This window comes from Callospermophilus lateralis, chromosome 9 (assembly GCF_048772815.1).
Source record: "Callospermophilus lateralis isolate mCalLat2 chromosome 9, mCalLat2.hap1, whole genome shotgun sequence".
NCBI lineage: Eukaryota > Metazoa > Chordata > Mammalia > Rodentia > Sciuridae > Callospermophilus > Callospermophilus lateralis.
In genome coordinates, this window is record NC_135313.1 from 87,065,884 (window position 1) to 87,084,914 (window position 19,031).

At 36.3% G+C, this 19,031-nt stretch overlaps 1 protein-coding gene across 1 annotated transcript in view; it reads left to right on the top strand.

Moving 5' to 3' along the window:
* The window catches only part of Lrp1b (LDL receptor related protein 1B), a 1,566,902-nt gene that overhangs the window by 1,537,962 nt on the left and 9,909 nt on the right, over positions 1-19,031 (top strand). The window contains exon 87 of the mRNA XM_077110319.1: positions 16,054-16,130. Coding sequence (XP_076966434.1) covers positions 16,054-16,130 — 77 coding nt within the window. The remainder of the gene's footprint in view (positions 1-16,053; positions 16,131-19,031) is intronic.

The window sequence follows — 19,031 nt, forward strand, 5'->3', positions numbered from 1 at the left end:
TTTTGAGTTGAAGTATTAGATCATTTATTTGTTGGTTTTTTCTTTTTTTAAGGAATGAACTCCAAGCAATAAATTTTCCTCTTAGAACTGCTTTCAATGTGTCCCATAGATTCCGATATGTTGTGTCTGTGTTTTCATTTATCTCTAAGAATTTTTTAATTTCCTCCTTGATGTCTTCTATAACCCATTGATCATTCAGTAACCTATTGTTCATTCTCCAAGTGATGCATGATTTTTCCTTACTTCTTTTATCGTTGATTTTCAATTTCATTCCATTATGATCAGATAATATGCATGGTATTATCTCTACTCCTTTATATTGTCTAATAGTTGCCCTGTGACATAATATATGATCTATTTTTGAGAAGGATCCATGTGCTGCTGAGAAAAAAGTGTAACTGCTTGATGTTGGGTGGTATATTCTATATATGTCAATTAAGTCTAGGTTATTAATTGTGTTATTGAGCTCTATAGTTTCCTTATTCAACTTTTGTTTGGAAGATCTGTCCAGTGGTGAGAGAGGTGTGTTGAAGTCTCCCATGATTATTGTATGGTGGTCTATTAGACTCTTGAACTTGAGAAGAGTTTGTTTGATGAACATAGCTGCACCATTGTTTGGGGCATATATATTTATGATTGTTATGTCTTGTTGGTGTATGGTTCCCTTGAGAAGTATGTAGTGTCCCTCTTCATCCCTTTTGATTAACTTTGGCTTGAAATCTATTTTATTTGAAATGAGTATGGACACTCCTGCTTGTTTCCGAAGTCCATATGAGTGATATGATTTTTCCCAACCTTTCACCTTCAGTCTATGTATGTCTTTTCCTATCAAATGCGTCTCCTGAAGGCAGCATATTGTTGGGTCTTGTTTAGTGATCCATTCTGCTAGCCTGTGTCTCTTAATTGGTGAGTTTAAGCCATTAACATTTAGAGTTATTATTGAGATATGGGTTGTTCTTCCAGCCATATTTGTTTATTTGTGTTACTAAACATGATTTGTTTTCCTCTTTGATTATTCCCCCCCACCTTTACTGTACTACCTCCCGCTGTTGGTTTTCATTGATATTTTCCATTTCCTCTTCCTGTAATATTTTGCCGAGGATGTTTTGAAGAGCTGGTTTTCTAGCTGCAAATTCTTTTAACTTTTGTTTATCATGGAAGGTTTTAATTTCATCTTCCATCCTGAAGCTTAATTTCGCGGGATACACAATTCTTGGTTGGAACCCCTTTTCTTTCAGTGTTTGAAATATGTTATTCCAGGATCTTCTAGCTTTCAGAGTCTGTGTTGAAAGATCAGCTGTTATCCTGATTGGTTTACCCCTAAATGTAATCTGCTTCCTTTCTCTTGTAGCTTTTAAAATTCTCTCCTTATTCTGTATGTTGGGCATCTTCATTATAATGTGTCTAGGTGTGGATCTCTTATGATTTTGCACACTCGGCGTCCTGTAGGCTTCTAGGATTTGGGATTCTGTCTCATTCTTCAAGTCTGGGAAGTTTTCTCGTATTATTTCGTTGAATAGATTGCTCATTCCTTTGGTTTGGACCTCAATACCTTCCTGTATCCCCATGACCCTTAAGTTGGGTCTCTTTATGTTATCCCATATTTCTTGAATGTTCTGCTCATGGTTTCTTAACAGCTTTGCTGAGCTGTCTATGTTCTTCTCCAGTTGAAATACTTTGTCTTCATTGTCTGATGTTCTATCTTCTAAGTGTTCTACTCTGCTGGTAGTATTCTCAATTGAGTTTTTAAGTTGGTTTATTGTTTCCTGCATTTCCAGGATTTCTGTTTGTTTGTTTTTTATAACCTCTATCTCCCTGTATAATTGATCTTTTGCTTCTTGGATTTGTTTATGTAATTTATTGTCGAAGTGGTCGAAGTGGTCTTTCATTGTCTGATTTTGCTGTCTGATGTCTTCCTTGAGACTCCAGATCATCTGAAGCATGTATATCCTGAATTCTTTATCTGACATTCCATCTGCTGCAGATATTACCTCTTCTAAAGTTGAGTTGACCTGCATTGCTTGTGGTCCTTTCTTTCCTTGTCTTTTCATACTGATCGCGTTTCTTTCTGCTTGGTGAAACTGTTGTGTTATTGATTTTTCCCCCTATATATTTATATTGCTCTTGTATAGCTGCAAAGTCTCCCTCGCAGGCTTTGGCGGTGGCTCTGCCCCTCCTCCAATTGAGGTAATGTGCCTTCCACGCCAGGAGGCCTCTGTACCTGTACTTTCGATGGGCCTGTTCTTTCGGTGGTCACAGGTCCGCCTACCTTGCAGGCGTGAGCAGCGGCTTTGCCCCTCCGCTGGCCACTAGGCCTGTTCTGTCTGTCGGTTGCAGATCTGTCTACCTAAAAGGCGCTGGTGGCGGCTCTGCCCCTCCCCCGACCGGGGCGATGTATCTGGCGGGCCACTGGCCTGTTTTGTTGGTGGTCACGGTTCCGCCTACCTTGCACACGCGTGGAGCAGCTGTTTCATTAGTGCCTGGGCACACTCTCCTTGTTTGCCTCCCTCAGGCCCTAAGTTTGTAGAGCTTGGGGCTGAGAACCCCCAGCAAATTTGCTTACCTTCTGGTAGCCACGCCCCCGTATCTGGTGCAAGAGACCTCAGTTGTCAGCACTGGTGGGAGCTGTAGCTGGGAGACCCGCGCCGCGCGGCTCCCGCCGGCTCCTGCGTCAGCGCCGCCTCAGCTCCGGCCGGCTCCCTCGCCGCTCCTGCTAATTTAGAATCCGCTGGGAAGGAATCTCTTTGGCCGATCTTTGGTGACTTCCCCTCTCTGCTATGGCGGGCCCCTGGCTCCTTGCAGGAGTGACCGAAGGGAGAGGTGGAACTGGCTTGTCTCTGGTCTGACACAATCTCTGGTTTTAGATCCCAGTTCGCTAATTCATAGAGGCTTGGTTAGATTTCCTTCCCATCCTCTCAAGGGGGGGAGCCCTTTCCCGGGTGGGCAGGGCCGTTAGCAGAGCCGGATGGGCACGTGCCTTCTGTCGGGCCAGGCGGGGACCCTTCTGGCTGCGCTGGGCCGCCGGGGGCGCCCACAGAGCCAGGCAGATGGCGCCCGCGTGGCTAAGAGCCGGGTGGGGTGACCCTTCGCAGAGCGGGCGGGCCGCCAGGAGTGCCGGGATGGTGGGAGCTGTCTGCCGGCCGGGCAGGGACCCTTCTCGATGAGCAGGGCCGCTGGGGGCGCTTGTAAAGCCGGGCGGCTACAGCCTCGTGGCTAAGAACCAGGCGGGCGGGGTGGCTGTTTGCAGAGCAAGAGCGGAATGGCGGGAGCTGTCTGCCGGCAGGGCGGGGACCCTTCTCGCAGAGCAGGGCCGCCGGGGGCGCTTGTAAAGCCGGGTGGCTGCAGCCGCTTGGCTAAGACCCAGGCGGGCGGGGTGGCTGTTTGCAGGGCAAGAGCGGGACCGCCAGGGTAGCCGGGATGGCGGAAACTGTCTGTTGGCCGGGCAGGGACCCTTCTCACTGAGCAGGGCCGCCGGGGGCGCTTGTAAAGCCGGGTGGCTGCAGCCTCGTGGCTAAGAACCAGGCGGGCGGGGTGGCTGTTTGCAGAGCAAGAGCGGAATGGTGGGAGCTGTCTGCCGGCAGGGCGGGGACCCTTCTCGCCGAGCAGGGCCGCCGGGGGCGCTTGCAAAGCCGGGTGGCTGCAGCCACGTGGCTAAGACCCAGGCGGGCGGGGTGGCTGTTTGCAGGGCGAGAGCGGGGCCGCCAAGGTAGCCGGGATGGTGGAAACTGTCTGTCGGCCAGGCAGGGACCCTTCTCGACGAGCAGGGCCGCCGGGGGCGCTTGTAAAGCCGGGCGGCTGCAGCCTCGTGGCTAAGAACCAGGCGGGCGGGGTGGCTGTTTGCAGAGCAAGAGCGGGATGGCTGGAGCTGTCTGCCGGCCTGGCGGGGACCCTTCTCGCCGAGCAGGGCCACCGGGGGCGCTTGTAAAGCCGGGTGTTTGCAGCCGCGTGGCTAAGACCCAGGCGGGCGGGGTGGCTGTTTGCAGGGCAAGAGCGGGACCGCCAGGGTAGCCGGGATGGCGGAAGCTGTCTGTCGACCGGGCAGGGACCCTTCTCGCCGAACAGGGTCGCCAGGGGCGCTTGTAAAGCCGGGCGGCTGCAGCCTCGTGGCTAAGAACCAGGCGGGCGGGGTGGCTGTTTGCAGAACAAGATCGGAATGGCGGGAGCTGTCTGCCGGCAGGGCGGGGACCCTTCTCGCCGAGCAGGGCCGCCGGGGGTGCTTGTAAAGCCGGGTGGCTGCAGCAGCGTGGCTAAGAACCAAGCGGGCGGGGTGGCTGTTTGCAGAACAAGAGTGGAATGGCGGGAGCTGTCTGCCGGCCGGGCGGGGACCCTTCTCGCCGAGCAGGGCCGCCGGGGACCGCTTCTAAAGCCGGGTGACTGCAGCCGCGTGGCTAAGAACCAGCCGGGTGGGGTGGCTGTTCGCCGAGCGAAAGCAGGGCCGCCAGGGTAGCTGGGATGGCGGGAGCTGTCTGCTGGCCGGGCGGGGACCCTTCTGCCGCGCTGCTCTGGGCCGCCTGCCGCTTGCAGAAGCGGCGGGTGGCCGCGGGATTGGACTCTGAGCCCGCGCTGCCGGTCAAGTTTCACTTGTCTGGGGCAAACTGTCACGTCTAATAAACTTACTAATTCTCGGCAGGTCTCCTTTCAACGGAATTTTGCTAGAAGATCCTCAGTAGGTAGAATGTAGCTGTTTTAATTGGTGTTTCTGATCCCGTTAATGTGGAGATATTGAAAGTGCAGCTTCCTCGCCGGCCGCCATGTTGGATCCGGAATTTTTGAATAGATGCCAATTAAACAGGAGAGAAGAGTCTCTGTGAACCTTCTGCAGCAGATGAGGGACCCTGGAGATGACTCAGGCCTAACTCTGTCCCAATGGCTCAAATTAGGTACTATAGAGGTTCTGTGTTGTACTTTCCTTCCATCCTCAGAGACTGTGCGTCGTCCCCACTCTCCTCCTGGATCTGTCTCTCGGTCGTGTCTGCCAAAGCGATCGCGAGCTCCGCTTGGCCAAGTGTCCCAGGAGGATGGTGTTCCTTCTCAGTCAAAGGCTCCAGCCCCAATCTTTGGGCGCCAAATGTTCTGACCCACAGGACACATCAACGTGGGTGGTGAACCTAGGTGAGGAGGAATGAAGGGACAAGAGACATGAAGGATGAAAGCAAGACAGGAGTTCTGATCAAGCTGCCTCAAAGTAGATTTTTTAAATGCAGAAGGACAGTGGATAGGCAAGTATGGAAGAAACAGTCACTGAAAGATTGATCTGAGATGGGCACTTTGTCATTTTATTTGGATTTGTGACTGTCTCAATCTAATTATTTTACTAAAATCTCAGCATGTTTTCTAAGTCCCTATGGTGAAAATAGAGAAGGAAATGAACAGGTAGCAGAGAAACCATTGGTAAGCCTTTAGAAGGAAGATAATGAGTTCTGCTCTTGTCACTAATTTTAAAACGTAGAAATGATTTCTCTATATTGGAATGACTAATTAAGGTCTTGATTTCTCAAAATATGGGTCTTGCAGAAAGGAGACTTCAGGATATACTTTCACTGGTCCTGCTGTCAGGCCTGATAACACTCTTACACACAGACCAGCGACCTTGTGGCCCCATACAGCACAGTTGAGAAGAGTCTTAGGAGATTGTCATGAGTGATTTCAAACAGATAGCAAGTTTTCAGCAGGGGACAGTTGAGAAATTCAACTTTAGCAGCCTGTGGTGTCCACATTTCAAGAGTCAGGTCATTGCATGTTCCTTATTTGCTTTCTTCCCCTTGGCATATTTTCAAAGCACAAAATATAAAATGTGCATGCCTTTTGGAGCAGTGAGGGCCAAGAAAAAAATGTCACATCGATATCTATCCTTCGCTATCCCAGGTAACAGGTTGTAGCTTGTTCTAGTTTTTGCCATGCTATCATGTCATGGGGAAAATAGGAGCAGAGATACTATATTTATCTGTTCAAGTTTAAACTCCAGTTTGTGTTTTGAGAGGACAACTATCACAACCAATTATTACACATTCTAGAGACAACAATAATGTGCTGTATATTGCAAAAACCTAGAAGAAAGGACTTTGAAAGTTTTCCCCATCAAAAAATGATCAGTTTGAGATTTCTGTTTAACCTGATGCAATAACTACATAAAATATGCATGTATTAAAATAACACATTATGTCATTAAAATGTATGACTTACGCTTTTATGTCTCTGTCAAAAGTAAATTTTAAAAACTATAAACTGGTAGCAGTTAGATGCAATTTTGATGTAGTTATTTTAATTTCCAATGATTTGAGACATACTCTTGGCCTTTCATATAGTCAGTAGATCAATAGATAAAGAAACTAAACAGAGTAAAACTATACTAGTCAAGACACAGTACAACTATAAACAATCAATACAATAACCAAAGAAACCAAGCATAATACAATAATATATTATTTTCCTTTTGTAACTGTTACTTCTATAACCACTCTCTTTTCTTTTAGAGTGTTTTCTGTAGATTTCACTGTTTTACCACACAATAACAAATTTCAGATGTTTATAACAGTGTTTATTTCTTACTCATGTTTTATGTTTGAACAGGTCAATAAAATTGGGTCAATCAACCTTTAACCTCACACTTGATCCAACTTTACTTTGTATAGTTCTCATAAAAACATTAAATTTATATGTTTAACCAGCCATACTAATTTAAGAATTCCTTATACGCATCTGTAATCTCAATGGGTCTGGCTGAGGCAGGAGGGTGGAGAGTTCAGAGCCAGCCTTAGTAACTTAGCAAGGCCCTATATAACTCAGTGAGACCCTATCTCTAAATAAATACAAAACAAGTGCTAGGGATGTGGCTCATGGTTAAGTGACCCTGGATTCACTCACCAGTACCAAAAAATAAAATTAAAAAAAATACACAGAACAACAACAACAAAAAGAACTCTTTGTATATTTGTCATCAATTAGGGAAATTTTTTATTTCTCCTTTTTTTGCACTAGTACAGTAGCAGAAAGAATCATCATGTTGAAAGTGTAGAGAAACTTAGCCTAATGTTTCTTCCATTGGGAATGCAAACTAGAAATTGTAATTATCCTGATGCTAGTATTTCAACTATAATCTTTACATTTAACATTCCTAATATTAAATAATATTCATTTATTTACTTATATCAGACTCAGATGACATAAAAATTTTATATTTATCATAAAAATCAATGTATTTAAAAAATTTGCATTTATAATTTTCAACTTGCTTTACAAGAGGGAAATATATCAAAGAAAGGAAGAAGTAGGAAAAGAAATACATGAAATAGTAAAAGAAAACCACATAAAATAGGAAAGTAAAAATGGAAAATAGAAAATAAAGTATGTACATGTAAAGAGGAAAATATGGTTAAATGGTGTGGGCAATTCATGATTAACCAGGAAATTTTGTTTTCCTGTAAAATATTGAAACTGAGAAACCTGAAATGGTATGGGTTGCTTGAAGATCATTTTTGAAAAGAAGAACCTGCATTTCAACAAGGGCCTAATTCCAAAACTCACACATTCCATATAGGCCACACATATCGGAACTTTATTTCAAACAATTATTTAAATTAATGGATAAACTTAAATTAAATTTTGGACCTGATTTCCATATCAAAATATTTACATACAAACAATTTTAGAACTTATTTTTTTGTCATTTAAAAATAAGTTTCTTAAATTACTGCCTACTTCTGACAAGAACTGAATGAATAAAATTTATATGCCAAAATTACTAGAATGAAGATATAATGAATAAATTAATGAAAGAAAAAAGGAAGGAATAACATTTAAAAGAATTTAGTGTCTTATATGTAAAATGTTTCCCATAATGTAGTAATCTCCCTTTCATAAAGATATCCTTTATTGGTAACTAGCTGCAAGCATGTTCCTGTGAATATTTCTATTTACAATCAACAGACTAAGGCACAGCACATGTATATGACACTTGAGTATGTATGTATGTGTATTCATAAGTGTTCAAATATGCCTCTTCCACACCTTCATGTAGTCATTCATTCATTTTGTCAACATGGCGCGTGCATATATATATATATATATATATATATATATATATACAGCATACGTGTGTGTGCATGTGTGTACTATGTAATGGATACTGTTAAAAAATGAGGGATTCCACAGGTAAATAATAGATATATCTACCTTTAAGTAAGTCATAATCAAGCATATTTACAGAAAAATGTATCTTTATACATTTATACATTCATATATCGAGAAACACAAAAAGATAAAATTCTGGGTATTTGTGAATGTTGATCATAAGTGACCCAAAAATGCAGGGTTTTTTTCTCTTGTAAAATACTACTAAAATATTTTATAGCACTTTAGATTTATTCAAGAAATTCATATCTATTTTATGAATCAATTTTTAGACCCACATAAACCCTCTCTCCTTGAGTCTAAGAAAAGCAGTCCAACACTTGGAATAAAAAAAGATATGTGTGTTAATGAGAATCTTTTGTCATAAACTTTAATGTTTGTCTGTCTTTAGCATGCTATACTATAAATGTTAAATTTGTGTTTTGTGACTAATTTACAATTCTGTAAGATGGACCAATTTGTTAAATCTATTAATTTTTAAATGGTTAGTAGCAAATCTTGCTTATTTTATCTTGATCTACCGCATACATGTGTGTGTGTGTACATATATGGAGAGAGATAGATAAATATGTATGTATATACAATTTTTTATAATTTTAGATTGCTTGAATTTTTTAAACAATTAAAGTCATTTGAAAAAATATTTTGGCATAGCAAGGTAGCACACTCCTGTAATCCCAGTGACTTGGGAAGCTGAGGCAGGAGAATTGCATGTTCAAAGCCAGCCTCAACAACTTAGCAAGGCCCCAAGCAATTTACTGAGACCATATCTCAAAACTGAAAAAAAAAATTGAAAGTACAATTCTTACATTATGTTCATGGCTAAATGATTCTCATTGGTAAGGTGAAATTTACACTAACACAGGCCCCTTTATCAATCACAATCAGTCTGGAAATCTTTGGTGTTACTTTTTGGTAGATATGTAGGGATCATCAAGAAATCTTATAATTAGAAGAAGGTATGTGTTGAAGTAGCAAAAGGGAGATAGACCTTTGTGCATTGAATTAATTTTCCAGTGATATAACAAATTTCCAGATATAACAAATATCTGTCACTAAAAAAGAGAAAAAATGGCACTGTCACTAAAAGTGAATTGAATACTTTTACAGAATTAGAGTCATATATTTACTTACAGTGACATTTACACTCAAAGCTTTGTAATAAGGTCTCTTGACATCCTAATGCTCGTTGTATAAGATCAACACACTTTGCATAATCTTCAATAACTATTGTTGGATAAGCCACATATTCCCATAATAATTTCAGGTATTATCACTCACACCCTGGATATTCAAAGAATTAAGAAAGAAGGTTTTCATAGAAAATGATTTATTGCTTACTCTGACTTTGTGCTAAATATAAAATATTCAGATAGCAAGCTAGTTGCTTTATTACTGAGCACAAAGATTTTCCCTCTCCAAAACCAGTGTTGGAATTAAATATTCACCTTGGGAGCTCTCCACTGCTGCATACATTCAGTTTTCCTTCCCATCTTTAGCTATATAATTGTAACCACTGTTTCTAATGTAATGGCCCACTTTTATGTCTTCAATTATATCCACCATATTACTTAATATTAATTTTATTATTGTTCCTTTTCCATTTTACTTGATCCATGTAATATATTCATTTAAGTAGAATTAGCCTACTCGTTCTAAAAATATCTTTCTGATCTGCTTTCAGTAAAACTTCCAGGATAATTTATAAATGGTAAAAGTTTTCCATTGTTAGGGATTTCATTTCTTTTTTAATTATTCTGTCATCATTTAATGTTAGTGGTCATTGCCACACAAGTAGACTGCAAAGAATTCTAGGTTTAAACATTTCTAACTTAACAAATTTATGGATAATTTTGTGATAAACCACATTTCATTCTTTCTGTAATATTTTGCCTTCCTTCTGAAAAATCACTTTAATCCATTTTATTAATTTTACCTTTTTGATGGTCACCTCAATTGGAATGTTTCATTAACATTTATCTTTCTTAAAATAGTCATTAGTATGAGATTATTGGATGAGTCATTACCTTTTTATACTTTGCCATATTTTATTTTACTTCTCTGGAATCAAGAACTTTCTGACCAAATCTTCATATTATTAACATAGGAATAACTTGCCTTAATCCTGTCAGTACCAATTAACACTTAAAGATGTAGTCTATTATTTTAAAATTAGCTACTATAATACATAATTATATAATTGAATCAAGTGCACTCATACATCACATATAAATAAATTTAAGATACTAACATTGGCTCTTTCAATAAGACAATTCAGAGTAATGTCAATCCATGGAAAAAGTAACAGTCAAATTTGGGTTAAGAATAGTATGGTATAAGTAGTAATTATAGTACCAAGCAGTTTATTTTAAAACATCAAATAAGACATATGTAAACCATGGAAATTTAAAATTATACTAATTGGGTTATCATAAAGATTATACTTCTTTTTACATTTTAGATGATTTTATAAATTATGGATCTTTAAAGATATATTAGTATCTTGGAATCACTCCAAAAATGTGAAGTTAATATCTAGAAAGAGATTAATACCTTTCAATAATATATCTCTCATAGCCACTGCCAGAGGCAGATTACTGGGCCTTGCAGGATCACAGGTCTGAGCCAATGTTCTAATTGTTAAAATTTTACTACTCAAAAACATATTATATTTGCATTCAGCCAAGTAATATTTTGACCTTTTTATTAAAAACCTCATACTGTCCTGAATAAGGAAATAAAGAAAATCATGTCTTCCTACTCCGACATTGAATTAAAAGGATCATGATATAACCTCACATGTTTTTCCTACCACTTACCAGTTTTACTTGTTTAAGTAAATTAATTGAACATGCACTTATCTCCTCATTTCATATGGTGAATAAATTCCTTCTTATAGGGTTATTGTAGATGTTGAATATATGATATTATTATATGAAAAGTATCCACCCTAGAATATGGCTCAAAGTTCAGCAAATCTTAATTGAACCTTATGCAAAACTGCAGATGAAAATTTGTGAGAAATATTTGAAAAATATTAACAAATTAAGAATACATATTTATAAAACAAATGATTTTACCTAAGGATATTACAAAACAATCACAGATGAAAAATAGTGTAAAAATAAAATTAGTTGAATAAATATGTAAATATTTGTCCATAATGCAAGGACATATTTTGAATTTCGAAGTGCTAGTGACTGCAAGAGAAGTATGCAGAGGTTAGAGCTTCTAAGTCAGAAGTATCATGTACTCGACACCAAAGGAATGAAATTTGAAACCTTAATAAAATTAAGGTTTTAAGTGACTGTTCTAATATTCTTTCAATATGTGGAAATGTTTTTGCATGAATCTGGTAATATCATAACAAGTTATCATATTTTAAATTTTTTGAATGAGATTTAGAAGCATTAAGATATGAATAACACCATAAACCATTTTTCCAAGGCTTCTTAAATCCCTTTGGGTCATTTTTTTTCCTATGTGAAGGTAGAGAAGGGTATATTAAAATATTTTTCTTTTGGAGTACTTCTATCATCATGGTTAATAAGGGCAACCTCACACATATATATGAGAGGAAAAATTCAATTTAAAATTGCTTTAAGGTTAACCTTTGAATTTCACTATGATCAGAAGAGTTCCATGACCTTTAAATTTGATGAAAAGAGAAAGCAGATATTATTCTCATTATTTTATTTATAAGTCTTACCAAACTGGGTGACTCTAGACAACATTTCTGCAACATGACAGGATCACTTGATATAATTGATCATTGTTACTATGAAAGATAATACCTAAAGATTTTAGTACATATTCAGTATTTTACATCTGATTTCAGTTCTCTGTAATTATCACTGTACTACTTCAGGGCTATCATTATTTTGGACAGATTAATTATATGTCTTACATTTGTGCTATTAAACATAATAACTTCCATTTTAAAGATTATGTTTTATTCTGTTAGATAAGCCTAGCTTATTTTGATATTTTAAAAGTGTTTATGATGCTTTCTTTTAATGTTTTATAGTATTACCTTTATACACAGTGTTCTTGTAAGCTGTAGAAAATTATAATTGAAACAAAAATACAGTAGCTTTATAATAATTATAAGAACTACAGGGCATGACAAATTAACTATGTGTTTTATACAGTCACATTCAGATGAGAATTAAGTATGAAAAATAAATAACTAAATAAACCATTTAGTTTGCCAGATACTATCTAAAGATCTTCTAGCTAGGCTATTGAATCTTTTGAGCAATGTTGGCATACATATTATTATTCTCATACTAATAATTAAAATTGAATAATATTTGGTATAAGTATAAAGTATGTGGGAGTATAGTATTTATGTCAAGTATTTCTTAAAGTACAGTTTGTGAATTAATGAATTAATTTATCTCTGTATAATATGGATTCTGGACCACAATTTCAATATGCTTACTGAAATCATTGATGTGTGAGACCCCAGAATATGAACTTTTAACAAAATTTTCAATTTGATGACCATTATTCTAGTTTAGAACATAAAGCAAATATCACAAAATATATTATAATTAAGAGAATTTTATATATACAGTTATTGTGGAATTAAAAGAATAACTCAACGTAGCAGCAAATAATCTTTTTGCTCAATGTCTATAGCCTAGGAAAGAATAAAGAAGTCACAGAATGCTAAATCAACAACCATTCATCAGGGGACTAAGTTGCTACACAAAGCTGCTAGGAAAAGTGAGAAAGAAGGACAAATGATTGTTTGGCTAAATAAGTGAGAATCTGTATCTGTCTAACAATATTTAGTTAAAATTCGTGAAATTATAAAAACTTCTAGTGCTGTTGTGATAGGATAAATCTGATTTTTTTTAAGCCAAAGGGAAGCAGGAAACAACTGCCAAATATTTTTAAAATGAATAATACACATGTGTTTGTGATGATTACAAATACTATCAAACACCCTAAACTGAAGGATTTCTTGGGAAAGCCATGCAGAACTAACTTACAGGTAACTGTTTCTAGATGAGTTACAGGGAGCAATGGATTGCAACAGGGCTGGTTGAAAGATGACCAGAGCATGCATTATGAATTTTTCTTGAGGAATAATGAAAATGAGAGAGCGAATGCCAGAGAAATTATAGTGAGCATGATTATGCAAATAATTCAGTGAGGAATTGGACAGGAAATTTTGATGATCTGCACACATTCCATTTCTTAAATGCTCTGCCATTAATGGCTTTGATCATTGTAGTCTACTTAGATATGAAGATTTATGAATTTCTATAAAGATGATAAAAATACTTGGTCTTAAATCAACCACTGGAAGAAAAACTTGTGGAGCAGCAAATGCTTTAAGTTGTAATTTTGTCAGGTAGGAAACAAGAATAATGATTTCTATTTGATTTAATATCTCAAAAGTGATTACTTTTTAAGACTGGAACAAATGCAGAACAGTGGAACATATCTTATTTTATCTTTGGTCATAAAACATTTTATAAGTAGTAGAGGGAGAATTCCAAGGTGATCATCAGCTGATTAAGATGTATAACTATTAAAATTAATTATTTCCCCAGTGCAGTCTTCAAGAATTATTTCCAGTATGAAATAAGTAAAACATTCCCTGAGGATTGGGTATTTAAATGCACTCTTATAATTTAAAATAGAAGATATTTGTGACCACTAGAAGGTGTCTTTGTGTGTGGGGGGGTTCCAAGCCACGTATAAATTAAGAAATCATACTACATTGTTGATAAATGCTATGTATCTTGCTTAAATAATTCCAGAGTATAGAATAAGAATCACACTATCCTTATCCTCTTTATTTAGTAATCCCTATTTGCCAGTATCTAGCTCTAGAGGTATATTTTCTCATAATTTCCTAAAGCATTTAAAATATGTGATAGTCAAATTAGAGCAAAATTGGATCAATTAGTACTTAATCCTCCATTTCCTAAGCAATTCTACCTTCTGACTTCAAAGCATGTCAGTGTAATGATGAGCCCCAGAGGTTCTTATCTGTAGTAGCACAAAAACAAATTTCTCAGGTCATTCTTTAAGATGGATCCCAATTTACTTTGGATTTTTTTAAAATGAGGTAATGTAAAGAGCAAATTTTTGGTATTTTAATAAATAAGTATATAATTGTGTTCAGACTTGTATACATCAGCCATAAAATTAAATTACTGTATAATCACTATTATTTTTTTCATTGGAGCATATAAAACATTTTCAGTGGTCAGGAAGATTTGACAGATATAAAGCTACAAAAAAAAACAAAAGAATTTTACAATCATCAGCATTTATTCCAAGAACGTGTTGACAAAGTGTTCCTATACATCTTACTGTGAATTATCTGTGGATTGTTGAGAATTAGAATTTGTGAAGAATTGGAATATTTTTTCTAAATAATTTGCCTACAAAAAAAACACAAATGAAAAAAAATAATAGTCAAATATTTTATTCATTGTCCACTTTATCCTACTTACATGAAAATGTGCTCATTACATTACCCCACTTCAATGATAAAGTGTAACAGATCCTGTTTTTAAATTATTTAACTGTTTTAATGATTTACTTGTAATATGGTTTTTATGATTGTGATATATAGAAAATTATATGTAAGCTTTATATGAGGTAACTGAACAAAAAGTTGGACTAATGCATGAGTGATGGCTGGAATCATAATATAAATAATAATGTTAATTTTCATTTAAATCATTCTCCATGCTCATAGTTTTATAATTTATCATTATTAATCAAATAACTATACTCTTGGACAGGATATTCTTGTCAATTATGCTGAAGGTAATACATTGCTTTTTTGAAACACATTTCTGTGTCCATGATTTGAGTTTGTCAGTATAATGATTTTATGGAATTTACCCATGTTTCATGAGAGCCAATGATGCTTTTACAAAAATCACAAATAATGCACATGGCATAATAGAAACCTAGTTTAGAAAATAGCTTCAACTATCTGAATTGGCTGTGACAGAATTGACAGCAACCTTGAAATTGCAGTTATTTAGTTTGGCCCACTGTGCCCAGAAAGACCCACTTGGAATGGTTCTGGAAGTTGTTCTTTTATTGTATACAACTATTCTGGATATGATAGCATTTGACAGTCATTTTAAATAAGAAGGGAGGCCAATTAAATTGTTTCTCTGACAGATTCATAGAGGCATCTGTGTTAGCCAATATGCATTGTATAAGCACAACTAAAACTGTTCCAGCATTTATTTTGATGTAACCACCTAATTATATAATTATGATTTATGTTTAAAAAAATAATTTTTAACAGAACTATTATCTGTATCCTCTACTAGACTTTTCATAATAATCTCATGGTACCTACATGGGGAAAATTACTTTTGTCAAAAAAAACTTGAACAGATTCTCTTGGCTTCACACTAATAGAAATATAATTAAAAAAGGAAAGGCACTATAATTTCCAGTCTCTGGTTAGGAAAAATATTCTGCAACCTGAACTCTTGAGAACAGATGACCATTTGCACTTGGTAGTAATCTCCACCTTGGGCTTTAGATAACCAGAAAAGGAAATCATGGAAACTTATAAAGAAGGATTTGCTTATTATACAAATACAATTTTTCTAAATAACTACTCTCAATGTTTAGAAATTCTTAATTTCTAATTTTTAGCATAACTTCAATATTGCTATTAAGTGTGCCATTTTAAGTTGAACAATGAAGAAAAATGGCTATAAATCTAAATTTTAAAAGGTCTTTCAAAAAATGATGTATAATTGGACTTACCCTCAGCATACTGACAATATGCAGAAACCTCTACCCAATATTTATTAATTTGTGTCGACTGGCTGCTATGTTATTTCATTTGCAGTTTCTATATTAACAGGACCCTGGGTTTTTCTATTTACTAATCTGTTGTTATTATTGTTCTGATCTTTGTAGATGCTCCACCAATTGGTCAGGCACACAGTGTGAGAGGCCAGCCCCTAAAAGCAGCAAATCTGATCATATCAGCACAAGTAAGTTCCTCAGAATAATATCCTCTGTGATCTACCTAGTATAGAAATTATATCTACATACGTGTGTGTGTGTGTGTGTGTGTGTGTGTGTGTGTGTGTGTAATGCCATTATTGAGGGAGTGGACACTTAGAAAATCTTCATGGAAAATCTTCATGGATGAGGCTCTGAGTTCTCCTCTGGTGGCAGGATTAAGCATTTGTGAGTGTTTTAAGGCAGTTTTCATGATGCACATCTGCAAACTAGCATTGACTTTTCTTAGAAAGTGTCCATCAGCTACAAAGGCTGCAAATACCACAATGGATGTAAGATAAGAATGCTTAAGGAAGAAAAGTGATTCTGTTTAATTAGAGCAAAGTGTATACTCTTGAAATACATTTCAATGTGTTGTTGAAAAACCAGACTGGATTGATTAGTTTAAAGAGAAGTAAATTATCAAGCAATTAATAATGACTTATTGCATTTATTTTGTCTTTAAAGAAGTTGTTTTGAAATGTATTAAAATATATATCACCAGGTTCCTGAGTATGAAAAAGGATATAAAATATCACAATCATAATTTTTATAAAAATTATGTTCTGAAATGATATTGGCTAGATACTTGATCAATGTGTAGATTTCATAAAATGAGGAATAGAAAAGTAGATCCATAAACCATGTTGATACAGATGTACTCAAAAGTTTCCCAGTAACTGAATCCAATATTATTCATTTTAATGTAAATTAATTTAAATAAAATTAAATGCAACATTAAGTTCACTATCAAAAAAGTGTGTGTGTGTGTGTGTGTGTGTGTGTGTGTGTGTCAACATTTTTCCAATCCTGTTTTGTGCAGCTATAATTTGGGCGCAGGTTTATTGCCATTAGCATTATGTGTCATTATTTATTTTCTGACTTTTTTAAAGGCTGTTATGAAAAATTTTAAAAGAGAAGTCTGAAGAAAAACTTCTCAATTCATACATATTTTTTATTAATTTGACCATAAGTGGAAAGAATTCAAATAATTTGTAGTGTGTACCAAGTGAGTACACTCTTCAGAAAGAAAAATAATATCCCTGACTGATCAACATTTACATTAGCATTTTTTATTAGTTTTTTACTGGACAGAGACACAGAATGCATAAAAACAAATGAAAAAAAATACATGTTTTTTTGAAAAAAATAAAGATACTAAGAAACTTCCAAAGCACATGATTTTTGTATTCTAGAAGGAGGATCCAGTGTTTGCTGATACACCTATTTGTTGTCTCTGTTTGCAAAATAGTTTCTATCATTACTTGAAATTCTTCAAGCAACATTGTCCAAACTTGCATCAATTCACAGATTAATTTGGCTTTATAATCATGACCATCTTTTAAACATGACATATAGGTCTAGAATAAAATATTCTAGTTGTGAATATTTTAATTTGAAGAGGTGAGTAACCCTCACCTCTGATCTTTTCATGGAGAATTTTGCATTTAGCTTAGAATTTGTTTGCCATCTTTAGGTCAGGGAAGGGAGCAGCCCTTAGGGAAGCTATGGGCACATAATTGTAGGACTAGAGCAATAGGGTTTGGAGAATTGTCATAAAATATTAGATGTGGCCAAATATGCCTTTTGAATTTGATATACATGAAGTAAATAAAAAGAAAGTACTTCCTCTTTTTTCTTCCTGAGATCTTGTGTCTCAAACTAATATTGCTAGTAATAATTTTGGAGGCATAGTTATTTAAATGTGATTTTGTAAACTATTTGCAAAGCTCAACAATCATTAAGAGCTTTTTTAAAAAATAAAAAATGTACTTGAAGCTACCAACTTATAATATGCATTGAATTTATAAATTGGGATTTTGAAGTTTAGGTGCTTCAACCTTTATATTTTAGAAAGTCAAAATTAATTTCAATTTTGATAAAATTCTCGAAAAGTAGAAGAAAATAGAATAGGATGTCTGTTGAATTTTCAAATTTAATATAAGGTCCATCCTCAAAGGGAGAGTTGTCTGGAAAATGGTTCAAAGAAGCATGCTTCAGATATTTTATTGGGGAATTGTGTCTCCAATGATGGGCAAGAACCACCCTTATTACAGGCAACCGTTCTTAAATAAAGGATAACAAATGGGAGGATTTGCAAGCAGTTGTAACCTTGTTCCCAAAGATTCTGTGGCTCTTTCTTCCATCACTGATTTAAAGTCATTAAATTTAATGGAAGTATCAATGCACATTGAAAGGGCTATTAGCTACGTAAATGTCAAATTATCACAGACTAGAACAAAGTTGATCAGATAATGACTCTATTTGAAGATGTTATCATCAGACATTTTTTGCTTAAAGAAATTTGCCTTAATAGACTTGAAAGGAGGAAATAGATAAACTAATCCTTGTTATAGTATGAGATTTACTTGTATTCTCTCAGGTGAAATCAGTTATTTTGAATGGTTGCCAAACATTCCTCAAACATGAGCATAAGTCATAGGAAATCAAGTCAATAAGAAAGATTTATATTTTAGGACTGTGTTTTCAAATCTGCATTTCCATTTAAGTTGAATATCTCATAATCATTGGACCTCAGCATAGTCAAGAATATGCTGCCTTTGTTCGCCCAACTACTGTCAATTAGCATGGAGATTTACCTTTCTAATTCATGCACAGTTTTCTTAATTATCTTGGAGTAGTGGTACAGGTGTTTTCTGGCCCTTGATGTTTAAAGTATCTGAAAATCAGCCTGTGTAATTAGGCAGATTATTATCTCAGGGCTTTGTGCTTAGGTTCTACTTGAAAAAGCTAGTTTGACTCTTCTGAAGATACTTTGAAGAGTTCTAAACTCAAGTTTGATAAAATATTCATTACATACCCCTATTTGAAATTCACATAAAGTTTTCAGAGACCGGATGCTCAAAGTTTGAATTGTGCCACTTCTGGTA